Genomic DNA, 14,224 nt, shown 5'->3' on the forward strand with positions numbered 1-14,224 from the left:
GGTGGAGCACCAGGAATGTCGGCACGGAGAGCTGAGGTGGGAACCATCCACTGGCCCCCATCAAGCAGCCCAGGCAGCACGTTCCCAGTTCAGATTTCACCTGCCAGCACAGCTGATGTTTTGGGGCTGTCCTGATTGCCCCTAGATGGGAGTGGGGAAAGCTGAGGATGGAGAGGATTGAGCAATGGGTGATCCCTGCCAAGACTCTGTCCAGTGTGGGAAGCGCGGTTCCTTCCATCCAACCCTGCCCTCTCTCCACACGCTGTTTCTGGCTCTCATTTCTTTGGCAGAAAATTCACATTCTCATCCCCTCTCTCCTCCCCTCGGCTGTGGCAGCTCATTTCCATCACTTCCCTGCTTCTCCTCCTGCCTGTGGGCTGGAAGGGCCCCTGGAGCCTTGGAGGAGACGCTGCTGTGAAAACCATCGTCCCGAAGGAAGAGCCGGGATCTCCAGGAGCTGCACTGGTGCTGTTGCCAGAGGACACGGCTGAGGTAAATGTGGGGCCTTTGTTCCAGCTGGGAAGAGAGAAACTGCAGCTGAAATGGGGAGCAGCCGCTGCTCCTTGGGAATGGAGGGGGCAGCTGGGCTGAGCTTTCCCCATGAGATTTCCTGAAATAAGCACTAGTCCTGGTTTTGAGTTAGTGAGGCTCCTGCTCCGGCATTCCCTCCAAAGGAGGATTTTTGTGGCGCTCTGCTTTTGCCCCTGCTGTGGGCCAGCATTTCCTTCCTTGGGGGGAGCCTGGTGCCAGTACAGGCTGAGCGAGCTCTCCTGTCCCACGGGATCCATAGGGATCCTTGTCCCCTGCAGGGACACCCACGCTGCTGCTGTGCCTCTGGCTTGGAGGGGCTGGTCTCCATCTCAGTTGTTCCCAGGGACGTAAATCCACACCCGGGATGAGAAGCAGGACAAGTATTTGGGGTTAACTCCTGGAGGATGAGCTTTGGTAGTGCCGGCGGTGGTGGCATGTCACAGGGCTCCTTGAGTGGTGCTTGTGGTTGGGCAGATAAGCAGCAACTTGTCCAGCCTTCTCCTTCCTGCCTTCTCCTTCCTGCCTTTGCCCTGCTGCCTTCCCTCTGCTGCTCCCTCTCCTAACTGCCATTCCTCCTCCTCCACGCCTGAAGGCAGCCGCATCCCCCAGGACTCCCCTCAGGCTGGGGCTGTGGCCGTGGGCTGTGCTGGAGTGTGGAGCTTTACCTGCACAAAGGTAACTCCCTGCAGTGTGTCTCTCTGGGGGTTTGTCCGTCCGTCCATCCGTCCGTCTGTCCCCAGCCCTGCTGGGAGCTCCCGGTGCAGAGGCACAGGAGCTGCCCTCGGCATGTGGAGATGCTCTCACCTGTGACAGCCAAGGAGTTTCCTGCCCCAGGCTGTCCAGGGGGTGTAGGATGGAAGTTATAAAAATCTCTGCATTGCATCTCTTTAATGTGGCAGAGGGCAGGTATAGATGGGATATTGGGAAGGAATTCCTGGCTGGGAGGCTGGGGAGGCCCTGACAAAAGTTGCCCAGAGAAGCTGTGGATGCCCCTGGATCCCTGGCAGTGCCCAAGGCCAGGCTGGACTGCTCTTGGAGCAGCCTGGGACAGTGGAACATCCCTGTGGTAGAGGTGGAATGAGATGGTTTTTGAGGTCTCTTCCAACCCAAACCAGTGTGGGATTCTATGATGTAGCTGAATCCATTTTCAGTGTGCCCTTACAGGGAGCACCGAACAACTCTTTTATATTTGTTTTCTTCTTTAATTTATGTAACTTTCTAAACACCTTTAGAAACTGAAATGTCAAACCTGGCCAGAAGGAACCAGTATTCAGGGGCTGGAGGGGGGTGGCAGAGACCGACACAGGAGCCTGTCCCGTTCCTGGGGGTCTCACCCTCATCCCTTGAGACTTTCAGGCATTTATTTTTCATTCTTGCCTTAAGCCTCTTCGGGGAGGTTCTTTCCAGAGCCCGTACTCTGACCTCAATGGTATCTTCTCTCTGGGGCTGCTGCTGCTCTTTGGACCCTTCCAGGTGGTGCTGGGGCGGTGGCACGGGTGGCACCAGGCGGAGGTGGCACCGGGCTGGAGGCAGCCAGGTCCGTGTGGGGTAAAGAACCAGGTCCCTGTGCAGGCTCTCCCGGAGCCTGCACACAACAGGGAGGGCTTCCCAAAGCTCTGGGAGAGGAGATGGGGTGTCCAGGGTGTGTCCATGGGCCGTGGTCCAGCCCGTGCCTAAGGTAAAAGGCTTCGGCACCTCTGGTTGTGTGCAGTTGTTTATGATTTAAAAGAGATAAATCATAGAATTGTGGAATTGCTTGGGTTGGGAGGGACCTTAAAGCTCATCTCCTTCCATGCAGGGACATTTTCCACCAGGCCGGGCTGCTCCAAGCCCCATCCATCCTGGCCATGGACACTTCCAGGGATGGAGCAAACACAATTTCTCTGGGCACCCTGTGCCAGGGCCTCCCCATCCTCACGAGGAATAATTTCTTCCCAATATCAAATCTAAATCTCTGCTCCTGATGCCTCCAAGGACTTTGCTTGAAAGGCTGAAGTGAGGTGATGTGGCTGGGGCATCTGCAGCCCTACTGGCTCTTTGGAGAGGTGACAGAGGGACAAATGTCTCCAGCAGACTCCCTGGGGTGCTTCCAGCAGTTTCTCTCCTAAAGCAGGTATCGCTGCCGTGTGTTCCTTTCACACAGGTGTGTTTTCCAGAGGACCTTTGGCTCAGCCCCCGTGCCAGGCCCAGCCCTGGGATGCAGCCCACGGCCCTGCAGAGCCTGTCTGAGCTGGAGAGGGCCAGTCTGCAGGAGCTGGCACTGTTCCGGCTGCAGGAGAGGCTGCCAGGGGGGCACCTCACTCTGGACAGAGGTACGGGGGACAGGATGGGAGGGGAGGGACAGGATGGGACAGCAAGGGACAGGATGGGACAGGATGGACAGGATGGGACAGGATGGACAGGATGGGACAGGATGGGACAGGAGGGGACAGGAGGGGACAGGATGGGACAGGACGGGACAGGATGGACAGGATGGGACAGGACGGGACAGGATGGGACAGGATGGGACAGGATGGCACAGCATGGGACAGGATGGCACAGCATGGGACAGCACGGGACAGCACGGGACAGCACGGGACAGGATGGGACAGGATGGGACATGATGGGACAGGACAGGACAGGATGGACAGGATGGACAGCATGGGACAGGACGGGACAGGATGGGACAGGATGGACAGGATGGGACAGGATGGGACAGGATGGACAGGATGGGACAGGATGGGACAGGATGGACAGGATGGGACAGGATGGACAGGATGGACAGCATGGGACAGGATGGGACAGGATGGACAGGATGGGACAGGATGGACAGGATGGGACAGGATGGGACAGGATGGACAGCATGGGACAGCACGGGACAGGATGGACAGGATGGGACAGGATGGGACAGCACGGGACAGGATGGGACAGGATGGGACAGGACGGGACAGGATGGGACAGCATGGGACAGGACGGGACAGGATGGGACAGGATGGACAGGACGGGACGGGATGGGACAGGATGGACAGGACGGGACAGGATGGACAGGACGGGACAGGACGGGACAGGATGGGACAGCACGGGACAGGATGGGACAGGATGGGACAGGACGGGACAGGATGGGACAGGACAGGACGGGACAGGACGGGACAGGATGGGACAGGATGGGACAGGATGGGACAGCATGGGACAGCACGGGACAGGATGGGACAGGATGGACAGGATGGGACAGGATGGGACAGCATGGGACAGCACGGGACAGGATGGACAGGATGGGACAGGATGGGACAGGATGGGACAGCACGGGACAGGATGGGACAGGATGGACAGGATGGGACAGCATGGGACAGGATGGACAGGATGGGACAGGATGGGACAGCACGGGACAGCATGGGACAGGATGGACAGGATGGACAGGATGGGACAGGATGGGACAGCACGGGACAGCATGGGACAGGATGGGACAGGATGGGACAGCACGGGACAGGATGGACAGGATGGGACAGGATGGGACACTATGGGACACTATGGGACACCATGGGACACCATGGGACAGCACGGGACAGCACGGGACAGCACAGGACAGCACGGGATAGCATGTTATATCATGGGACAGCATGGGACGGGAGGCTCCTGCCAAGGGGATCTGAGGCTGAGCCACCCACGCTGCTCACCCCCATATGACGATGGTAATGGAAAGACATTTGTGACACATTTTGGTCCGTTTTATTTCGCATTCCTGCTTTACTCAGAGCCCCAAAGGCTTGATCAGCCTGTGGAGGGGTTTGCATGTTCACAGCAGTGTGAGAACGTGACCCTCCAACCCCCAAACCCAAACCAGATGTGACAACTTGGCGAGGTCTCCGCTGGGATTGTCTGAGTGCCCTTGGGGTGGGACATGATTTGCTCTTTGGATCCATGTGCAGCACCAAGTCCCAGTGCTAGAAAGGGGCTTATGGGAGAGAGGATCATGCACTGGGACATTGAAGAGCGGATGAATTTAGGAGCTCCACAGGAAATGAGTGCAGAGGGCCTGTCAGGGCTCCCAGGGCTGCCTGTGTCCCCCATCAGCAAACCCAGAGAGCTGGGGTTCCCAGACTCCTTCCCAAATTCACCTCTTCCCCTCTTGATGTACCTCCTCTGTCCCGGGCCGTATTTTGGCATCCCAGCAGGGCAGGGGATGCCACCAGCTCTGAGGGGGGGGGTGCAGAGGGAGCTTGGGGGTCCCCAGCCCCCCTTCCACTCCCTGCACGCCAGGGCAGGATGGAGGCCCCAGGACTCTGGGTTCCTCTCCTGGGGATGGAGCATCTCCCAGTGCCCAGCCTCACACTGAGCACCAAGTGCTTGAGGTGACGCCCAAGTTTGGTTTCCCGTCTTATCACCCCAAAGATTTCATGCCATGAAATGGCTTCATCAAGAATCCAATACAGCTCCCCTCTCCTGCCCAGAACTCCCAGTCTCTCCAGAGCTGCAGCACCAGTCCCTGGAGGACTTTGACCACAAACATCCTTATTCCTTTTCTGTTTTGTTTTATTTTGGACTGTTGTGATCCCACTTGCAGTGACACCCTGCAGCAGCAGCTCCTCTAGGGACCAGTGCAGTGCCAAAAAAACCCCCCAAACCCCAATATTTCCTTCCTGGTTGGTCAGTGTGCTGCTGGATAATTTATGTTGGCTTCTACACTCACGTTCCTCATTCCAGCTGTCAGAGCTTTCCTCTAAGTTTTACAAAATAACCCAAACAAGCAGATATAAGCTGTTCCTAGGAGGAGAATTCCTCAGGAAAGAGGAGTATGAGCCAGAACAGGATGATGTGTCCTGGAAGGATTTAGGGTAGGCAGTGAGTGAATTCTCAGTCCACTGCTGCTGGATGTGTGAGGTAGGAGTCCTCCGGGGCAGGATGGGATTTGTGAAGTTTTGTACAACTTTTTATGTCTGTGCCCTGTAAAACATTTCCAAAAGCCTTTCTGGGCCTCACTGCTCGTGTAGAGCCATGGGGTCCCTTCACCCAGGGAGGGTGGCGCCCATCTCTGGGAACGTTCCCCAGGCAGTGACGTCCATCTCCAGGGTTCCTGGGCAGCTGATGTCCACTGGGTGTCCCAGGGGTCTGCTGGATCCCCTCACCGTCACTGCAGTGTCCCCTGGCTGGAGACCGCAGAGGCACAGGGAGCCTGTGCTGAACCAGCCGCAGGACGCTGGTGCTGAACCTTCTCCTCTTCTCCTCTTCTCCTCTTCTCCTCTTCTCCTCTTCTCCTCTTCTCCTCTCTCCTCTTCTCCTCTTCTCCTCTTCTCCTCTTCTCCTCTTCTCCTCTTCTCCTCTTCTCCTCTTCTCCTCTTCTCCTCTTCTCCTCTTCTCCTCTTCTCCTCTTCTCCTCTTCTCCTCTTCTCCTCTTCTCCTCCTAGACGGCTCCAAAGGCATTAAATCCATCCGGCAGAAGCTGGAGAGCTTCTCAAAGGAGAGGAAAGGTGAGCAGCCTCCCTTTCAGCTGGGCTTTGGTCCCTGCTCTCGGGGGGAATGGGTGACTCTTGGTGGGGTGGGTGGGAAGCGCCCAAATCCAGCAGGATGCTTCATCCCAGGTTGTTCTGCTGTTCTTGGAACGGCACGAGCCTGATCGAACCTGGAAGGCACAGAAAGGTGTGTGGAGTGTGTGAAATGTGAAATGCATTTTCAAGGTGAACACCTATCAATGCGTCTGTCTGCCCATTTTGCCCCAGTCCTGTTGCTTCCATTTCTATTTTATCATTCCTTGAAGGATCTCAGTGACAACCGCAGGGCACGCAGAATCCTAGAGCAGAGCCAGGTGGGAATGAGCTTCCCCACGCCAGCACAAAGCCCACTCAAGGAAACGACTGAAATTAATGCCTCGTGTTTTCCTAAAAGGATTTGTGGCTCTGCTCCAGGTGTAAAACCCCAGGGCAGTGCAGAGGCTGGGGGTGAGGAGAACACTCCTTGCCAGAGGGATGGAGAGGGGCAGTTATTTGTGAAAAATACCACTGATAGCAGGACTTTTCTTGAGCAGACAGAGCTGAGGCAAACCCTGTAGAAAACTGGAGGTTAGAATTTGCGAAGGAACTTTGGGTGATGTATGAAATTGTTGCTCCATAGATGCCTCAGCATCTTCATGGCGCTGCAGCCAGTTGAAGGAAGGAAACTCCAGGAAAAGCTGGGACAGGCTCCAACAAGCACGCTGATGGAGAGCAGTCCCCCGTGCCTCCTTCCTCTCCCCCCAGCACCCCATTTCCCATGCCGTGCTCTCCCCCTTGGCTCTTTGACTCCCAACTCTTTGACCACAACTTTCCTGCTATCCAGGAAGAGCTGGAAAAACCCCCCTCGGGATATCCTTGGGAATGCACCACCCACTCCAGGTGCTCCCCGGGGCTGGAAACGTGGGGTTCCTTCAGTGCAGCTCCCTTAACACCACGCCCGTCCCCTCCTGTCGTGTTTCCCCCAGACTGCTCTCCCCACACCTTCGGGGTCCCGCTCTCCCAGGTCATTGCCAACGACCGCGCCTGCCGGCAGCTGCAGGAGGCCGTGGGCAGGAGCCGCCGCCTGTGCCTGGAGGTGGAGGCCACGGTGACACGCTTCAGGGCTCAGAGGCAGAAGAGGTTGGGAATGGGCACCAGCTGTATCCGAGCGCCCGAAGGGGAGGAGCCGCTTTCCCCAGCTCTCCTGGACAAGAGCTCCTGGAGCCAGAGGAGGGTACGGTCCCCAAAATGGGCTCTGACAGGGCTGTGGGAGTTCAGCAAAAAATGGGATTTTCCAGCATCTTTTCTTCCTGACTGAGTTGGCTGTGTCCCAGCCTGGGCTAGCCCTGGTCTGTCCTCAGGGAGATGGTGATGTCCCCAGTCCCCTCAGAGATGGACTGTGACGAGTGGGAGGATCTTCACTAGAGGAGTTCTTACGGAGCTGAGGTTATCAGGGGGGCATTTAAGGGTCCAGAGGGCAGGGATAGATGGGGTATTGGGAAGGAATTCTTCTCCATGAGGATGGGGAGGCCCTGGCACAGGGTGCCCAGAGAAGCTGTGGCTGCCCCTGGATCCCTGGAAGCGTCCAAGGCCAGGCTGGATGGGTCTTGGAGCAATCTGGGATAGTGGAAGGTGTCCCTGCCCGTGGCATGGGTGGGACTGGATGCTGCCCTTCCCAGAAACCCATGAGGTCACGGTAGTGATGGATCTGTGGGGTCATTCTTGCCCCCTGCAAATGCCCTCTGCTCCATCACAGGGGGCCATGTCCGTGGATTCCATCACGGACCTGAGCGACAATGCCTCCAAGCTGCTGGAGGCCCTGCAGCTCTCTCACCCCCACGAGCTGGACCCTCGCAGGAGCCGGGGCAAGAAGAAGACGCTGAGCCTGAACCCCATCACCTGGCAGGTGCCACGGATCGTGGACAGGTGCTGCACACACCTCGAGACGCACGGTAAGGGCTGGAAAAACTCCTTGTGTGTGCTCACCAGGACATCCTGGCCTGGCTAGCCCCGAGGTGGGAGGGGGCACCGGGTTTAACGAGCATGGTGGGACCCACCCAGAGGTTGGACTCAATGGTCTTGGAGGTCTTTCCCAACCTGAATTCTGTGAGTCCTGGGGCAAGGCATCTCCCAAAAAGCCTCCTGTGGAGAGCCCTCTGGGTTGGATGCAGCACCAGAGGGGAATGTCACTGAGAAGGGAATGTCACTGAGAAGGGAATGTCACTGAGAGGGGAATGTCACTGAGAAGGGAATGTCACTGAGAAGGGAATGTCACTGTGTGTGTCTCAGTGACCGTCTCCTGGTACCTCAACTCCTGCTGCACATCCAGCTCTCCCTCACAGTGACTGTAGGGATGGGATCTCCTCCCTTCCCACAGATAACCCAAAGAAATCTCATGGCCCCACAGCCTTTCCTTTCCCCCACTGCCTGGAGAAGGGAAAGCCCTGCAGGAGCAGCCCTCCCAGGGTGCTGAGGTGCTCCCAGGAGCAGCTGGGGTGGCAGGGAGCCGTGGGAACGCACAGCACTAACCTCTCTGTCCCCCAGGGCTCCAAACTGTCGGCATCTTCCGCGTCGGGAGCTCCAAGAAAAGAGTCCAGCAGGTAAAGGGGGGCATTCACTGCACCCTCTGGCTGTGCCTTGTCAGGGGCAGAGGCTCATGGATGGGGATGGATAGAGCTGACATCGGTGTGGGGAGGTCTGAAAGAGACTGGAACTGACTGATTTTTTCATCCTTCCATTTTCTTCCACCTCCAAGCTGAGGGAAGAGTTTGATCGAGGGCTGGATGTTTTCTTGGACGAGCATCAAAGTGTTCACGACGTGGCTGCCCTGCTCAAAGAGTTCCTCCGGGATATGCCCGATCCCCTGATTCCCAGAGAGCTCTACGGAGCCTTCCTCAGCACGGCCAGTGAGTACCTGGGGAGCAGAGCCTGAACAGCCACGGGAGGATTGGTGTTGGCGGCTCCTTAAATCCCGTGGGCACTTCTCCCTTGGTCAGGTTGCTCCAAGTCCTGTCCTGACTTCGGACACTGCCAGGAATGGATCCTTCCTCACCACCCTTCTTTTCCAAAGCCTCTGGACAGCAATGGGATGGGTGTTGTGCTCTCTGGCACTGCCACATGCCATTACTGTAATCTGTGGGTTCGCTGGGGGGGTTTTGTTCAATTTCTTTTGAACTGGGTTATAAAAATCCCTCTGAGCCAGGACAGTCTTTGGCTGTGGGGCTGTGCAATATCCAGCGTCAACACAGCCCTCGCTGGGTTCTCCATCCCGTGGCATGAAGGGTGTGACAGAGGCCTGGCTCCCCCCAGAGCTCATTCCCAAGCACGTGGAGGAGGGCTGGAAGTGCCTGGGGGGCCGGGGCCTTCACTGACAGCTGCTCTCCGCAGCCATGGAGGGGCCGGCACAGCTGGACACCCTGCAGCTGCTGCTGTTCCTGCTGCCCCCCTGCCACGGTGACACCCTGCTCCGGCTCCTGCGCTTCCTGGCTGAGGTGGCCCGGCACGCTGAGAGCTCCTGGGACGCTGAGGGCCACGAGGTGAGGCTGCTCCAGGGGAGCTGCTCAGGGAAAGGTGCTGGGGCTGCTGTGGGTGGAACTGAACGGAGCTTTGGGAATAAACAAATCCTTCACGGCACCCTGGGATCATTGTGGTTGGAAAAGGTGGGAAGGTGAGGCAGGTGGGAATGGGATGAAACTGTGCTCCAGCACTTCAAATCCCTCTGTGCTGGCCCTGCCACCAGCTCAGAGAGGACCAAACTGGACCCAGACCAACATCTCGCCCTCGCCTCGCCCTTGTGTTCCTGCCCCAGGGTGGGTGAGGATATCCTGGGATATATCCCATGCCACCACATCCACAGTCCACAGGTTCCTTTTGTGCTTCCTTGTAGATCCCCGGGAATAAAATGACAGTGTCAAACCTAGCTACAGTCTTTGGGCCCAACATCTTGCAGAAGGAGAAGCCTGGAGAGAAAGATGCCGGTGCCCTGAACTTTGAGGACAGTGCTGCCATAATTCTGGTGCTCCAGAGGCTGATTGAGCACCACCACTCTCTGTTCATGGTATGTGGGGCTCCTCAGGGCAGCTCCTCTGCACCCTCCTTCCCTCTGAACTCCTCCAAGAGCAGCAGGGGAAGGATTTTGTTCCAGTCAGAGATGCACACCTCTGTTTGTGCCCATCCTCTGGGAGGGCTCTGGCTCCATCCTCTCTCTACCCTCCCTCAGAGCACTTGCAGACAGCAATAAGAGTCCCCTCAGGTCTATTGGAACGTGCCATTTCAGGTCTCCAAAAAGCCTTATAGCAATTTTTGGAACCTGCGGGGAGCCAAGGGATTGTGGACAGTGGGGGGAAAGCAGGGGCTGAGATCCTGCAGACCCTGGGAGGTGTGGGGGGTGTTCCACCAACACTGGGGCTGTGAGCACCTCCTGGGCTCCTTGCAGGGCCCTCGGCTGCCTCTGCTCAGCCTCCTGCCGAGCAGGGCCCCGCCAGCGACGCGCTGTGCCCCCCCAGGTGTCTCCAGAAATGCAGTGTGACGTCCTGAGGAGGCTGTTCCAGACACACCCCGATGTCATCGAGTACCTGCTGCGCAGGAAGTTCCCTGATGCGCCGTAAGTGCCCACGGGGCTCCTCGGGGCGCAGAGACGAGTGACAGCACGCCCAGCTCGCCTTCATCCAGGCTGCTTCTTCCTACACCACTCTGGTCACGAGCTGCCCAGCAAAAGCCCTTCACCCTCCATCCTTCCCGTCCCTCGGAGCTCCCCGTTTGCTCCTCAGCCCGTGTCAGCTCTCTCCGCACTTCTCCTGTCCAGCTCCTCCCCTGCTGCTGCCTCTCAGTGTCACACTGAGCTGATTCCTGCTCCACCACCAGCCTTCTCCAAACCCCCTTCATCCTCGGTGGCCACGTTCCCTCGCAGTCTTTGCCTGCCCCGTGTGTCTGTGTGGGGCCGCCGGCGCTGTCCGTGCGTCACAGTTCGGGTGTCGGTCCCACTGAGGCTCAGAACTGGAGCTCATGCCCTTCCCTGAGGTTAAAGATGGTGGCTAAAAGGACCGAGTGTCCCACGAGCTGGGTCCACCATGGCACATAATGCAGGAGGGAGTTTGCTTTGCAGTGTTGGAAGCAGGGAATGATTGGAAACAGAGGATCCCGGGAAGCAGAGAACGCTCGAGAGTCCTCAGTAGCGCTGGCGACTCTTCAGTAAACATGAATTGTCCTGGGGGAAGGGTTTTCTTGGACCACAGGCCGCTTCCATACCAGTTTGGAGGGGATTTGGAAGGTGTCCCTGCCCATGGACTAGATGGTCTTCAAAGCCCCTTCCAACCCAAACCTAGGATTCTGTGATCTATGCTGCAGTTTCTTGTCTGTCTTCACATTCATTTTGGGACTATCTGGAGAGGGCAGGTTTTAGGATCTTTGGGATCACTGTTTGAGCCCTTTTGGGAGTGCAGTAGGCAACAGAAGCATTTGCAAACAGTATCTCTCTCTTTTTTTGCTTCCTTAGGAGCCCAGAGCGTGAAGATCCCGGGGAGGACCACGCTCCGCCCGCACTGCCCGGCTGGACACGCAGCCTGGAGCGAGGCTCTGTGTCCTCAGAGCTGTACAGCAACGTCTCCTTCCTGAACCTGGATGTTGGCATCTAGCGAGCCCTGGCCAGGCCTTCTGGACAAAACCAGGCGGCTCTTCCCAAAAAAGCCCAGCCCCTGCCTCACCTTGGGGACAGTCCCTGTGCCCTGGGGGCAGAGCTGTACTCGGGGGTCACCTGCCAGGCTGGCACCTCCCTGCAGGTCCAGCCGCTGCCATGTCCTCAGCACAGCCCTCCCCTGCCACCTGCCTCTCACCTCGGGGACCCCGGGGAAGGGATTTCATGGAATGGAGCATCCCTCCTGGGAGCACAGCCTGAGGGACCTGGGGCTGCTCAGCCTGAGGAAGAGACAGCTCAGAGAGACCTTATCCATGCATCCAAATACTTCTGTAAGGGCCTGGAGGGACAGGACAAGGGGAAGGGCTTCCCCCTGCCAGAGGGCATGGTTTAATGGGATTTTCAGAGAAGTTCTTCCCCGTGAGGGCAGCGAGGCTCTGGCACAGGCAGGGACACCTTCCATTGCACCCAGCCCCATCCAGCCTGGCCTTCCAGCCTTGAATAGGGCAGCCACAGCTGGGCACCTCTGGGGATAAAACAGCACTTCTGCAAACAATATTCCACATTCCACCACAGCCTGCACCCAGTCCTGCTCTGAAGGCACCCAGACCTTCTCAGGTGCCCTGCTCAGGCCTGGGCTCTTATTTTGCAAAGGTCCCTTCCCTGCGGATCAGTACAGTCGGGATGGGTGGGGAAGCATTTCCCAGAGGTGCCTGTGCTGTGAGATAGCTGCTGGGACTCCCTGGGAGCTGATAAGCTCCAGAGAGCAGCAGAGCTGTTGATTCTGGACCTGCAGATAAATTTGGGACACCATGAGGCTGTGGGAGGTTCCAGAGGCCACCAGAACACCCGAGTGTCAGCTGTGAAACCAACGCTGTGTCCAGCCACCGCTCTGGGTGGGGTTATACCTGCTGCAAGAGCAGCGCCCAGCCTTTCAAATTCCTTCCCAGGGTGGTAAAACACTGGTACAGATTGTCCAGAGAAGCTGTGGCTGCTCTTGGATCCCTGGAAGTGTCCAAGGCCAGGCTGGACGGGGCTTGGAGCAGCCTGGGATAGCCCCTGGCAGGTGGTGGAACAGGATGAGCATAAAGGTGCCTGCCCACCCAAACCTTTCTGTGATTCCATGATTCTAGGACGTGACAGGGATGCTGACATAGAGGGCAGCTCTTTGCAGGAGAACTCCTGTAGGATCTCACTTTCCCAGCACCACACCGGAGGCAAGGGGGACAATGAGGAGCTCACTGGGAAGCTCCAGCTTTCTCTGGCTACTACAGAACCGTAAAAATCACCGTAGGGTGTTTATCCCTGGCAGTGTTGATGGGATATTGCTGGAAACTCCGCTTGAGGGCAGCCTGGAACCGGCCTGGCCACGGCCTCCTCTGGCTGCGAGACTCTGCGTCCCACGGGAGCAGCCCTGGCGCTGCTGGAGCACACGGGGCTGGTTCGGACCCGCTCTGTTCCAGCCTCATGAAATAAATCCCCTCCCCAGACCGCTGCAGAGTTCATTCATGGAGCCTTGGCGTTGCTCTGGCCCCGCTCTGGAGAGCCTGGCTGGCTTCTGTCACGCTCCAGGTTCTGTTCTCGTGGGCTCTTGGCCCCTGCAAGCCTTGGGGGTCACTTCAGAAACAAATCAGGGAGGTTCTGTCTTGATCTTTGCTGATCCCCAGTGCTGGCACGGGAGGGGTTGTTGCTGTTGGGGGTGTCTGCTTTAGGGAGGGGTGGTGGCTTTTGGGCAGCGGTGGCTGTTGGGGAGTGGCGGATGTTTGGGGGAGCCTACCTCGGCTCTCAGGAGCTGGTCACTGTTTCGGGGATGGTTGCTGTTTGGGGGGATCACTGCTGTTCAGGGAGCGGTTGCTGGTTTTGGGGGCAGTTGCTGCTGTTGGGGTGGTTCTGGCTGGTTTTTAGCTCAAGCCTCTCCAACCCCCCTTGAGCTCCTCACCACCAGTGGGGATTCAGGGGCAAAGCCAGGCCTAGGGCTTGGTTCTGGGTGCAGAGGGAGTATCTGCAGGAGTGGGACCGGCTGCTCGGATCCATGGGTGAGCCTAGAGTTAACAGCAAAGAGAGCAGAGCCCGAGTTCCTCCTTCTTTAAACTCCCGTGTCTCCCTCAGGCTGCTGACCAGGATCCAGGGCCTGGACACAGAGCTCTGGGCTTGACAGCCCTCTGGGAAACCTGTGGGAGAGAATTGTGGAGCCGTTGAGGTTGGAAAAGCCCTCCAAGACCACGGAGCCAAACCACTGCCCAGCAGTGCCGAGGGATGCCACCACTGACCCATGTCCTTACGTGCCACACCCACACAGCCTTTCCATCTCTCCAGGGACGGGCACTCCATCACCGCCCCGGTCAGCTGTGCCACGGCTGGACAGTGAAGGAATTTTCCCTGTACATGGAGGAATTTTTCCAAAAATCCAACCTGACCCTCTCCTGGCACAGCTTGAGGCCAGGTTCTGCGGGAGCTGAGCCCGACCCCCGTGTTCCACCTGCTGTCCGGGGTTTGCAGGAGTGGGAGCGGGGGGAGCGGTGTTTGGGGGGCGACTCCGGGTCTGCCCCGGGACTGCCTCGGGACTGCTCCGGGACAGCTCGGGGACTGCCCTGGGACTGCCCTGGCTCTGCCTCGG

General features: G+C 57.9%; 1 protein-coding gene across 2 annotated transcripts; it reads left to right on the forward strand.

Moving 5' to 3' along the window:
* The first annotated feature begins 385 nt into the window (after positions 1-385).
* ARHGAP36 (Rho GTPase activating protein 36) lies at positions 386-14,122 on the forward strand. 2 transcript variants are annotated; one of them, XR_005703810.2, is made up of 12 exons: positions 386-492; positions 2,675-2,843; positions 5,913-5,975; positions 6,962-7,209; positions 7,732-7,927; positions 8,520-8,575; positions 8,731-8,881; positions 9,363-9,511; positions 9,862-10,032; positions 10,481-10,578; positions 11,470-11,939; positions 13,717-14,122. XR_005703810.2 is itself a non-coding variant. In XM_040084087.2 (11 exons), the coding sequence occupies exons 2-11, from the start codon at positions 2,729-2,731 to the stop codon at positions 11,606-11,608; spliced, it is 1,386 nt and encodes a 461-aa protein (XP_039940021.1). In that variant the 5' UTR covers positions 386-492; positions 2,675-2,728; the 3' UTR covers positions 11,609-14,122. The 2 variants fall into 2 exon arrangements, 1 of the variants encoding a protein (XP_039940021.1); XM_040084087.2 differs by having other exon boundaries at positions 11,470-14,122.
* The last annotated feature ends 102 nt before the right edge of the window (positions 14,123-14,224 follow it).

Source organism: Hirundo rustica, chromosome 21 (assembly GCF_015227805.2).
Source record: "Hirundo rustica isolate bHirRus1 chromosome 21, bHirRus1.pri.v3, whole genome shotgun sequence".
NCBI classification, from domain to species: domain Eukaryota; kingdom Metazoa; phylum Chordata; class Aves; order Passeriformes; family Hirundinidae; genus Hirundo; species Hirundo rustica.

Coding starts and splice junctions, on each gene's coding strand:
- ARHGAP36 (XM_040084087.2), top strand. CDS start 2,729: ATGCAGCCCACGGCCCTGCAGAGCCTGTCTGAGCTGGAGAGGGCCAGT. Junction 8,576..8,730: donor CCAAGAAAAGAGTCCAGCAG/GTAAAGGGGGGC, acceptor TCCACCTCCAAG/CTGAGGGAAGAGTTTGATCG. Junction 9,512..9,861: donor GGGACGCTGAGGGCCACGAG/GTGAGGCTGCTC, acceptor GCTTCCTTGTAG/ATCCCCGGGAATAAAATGAC.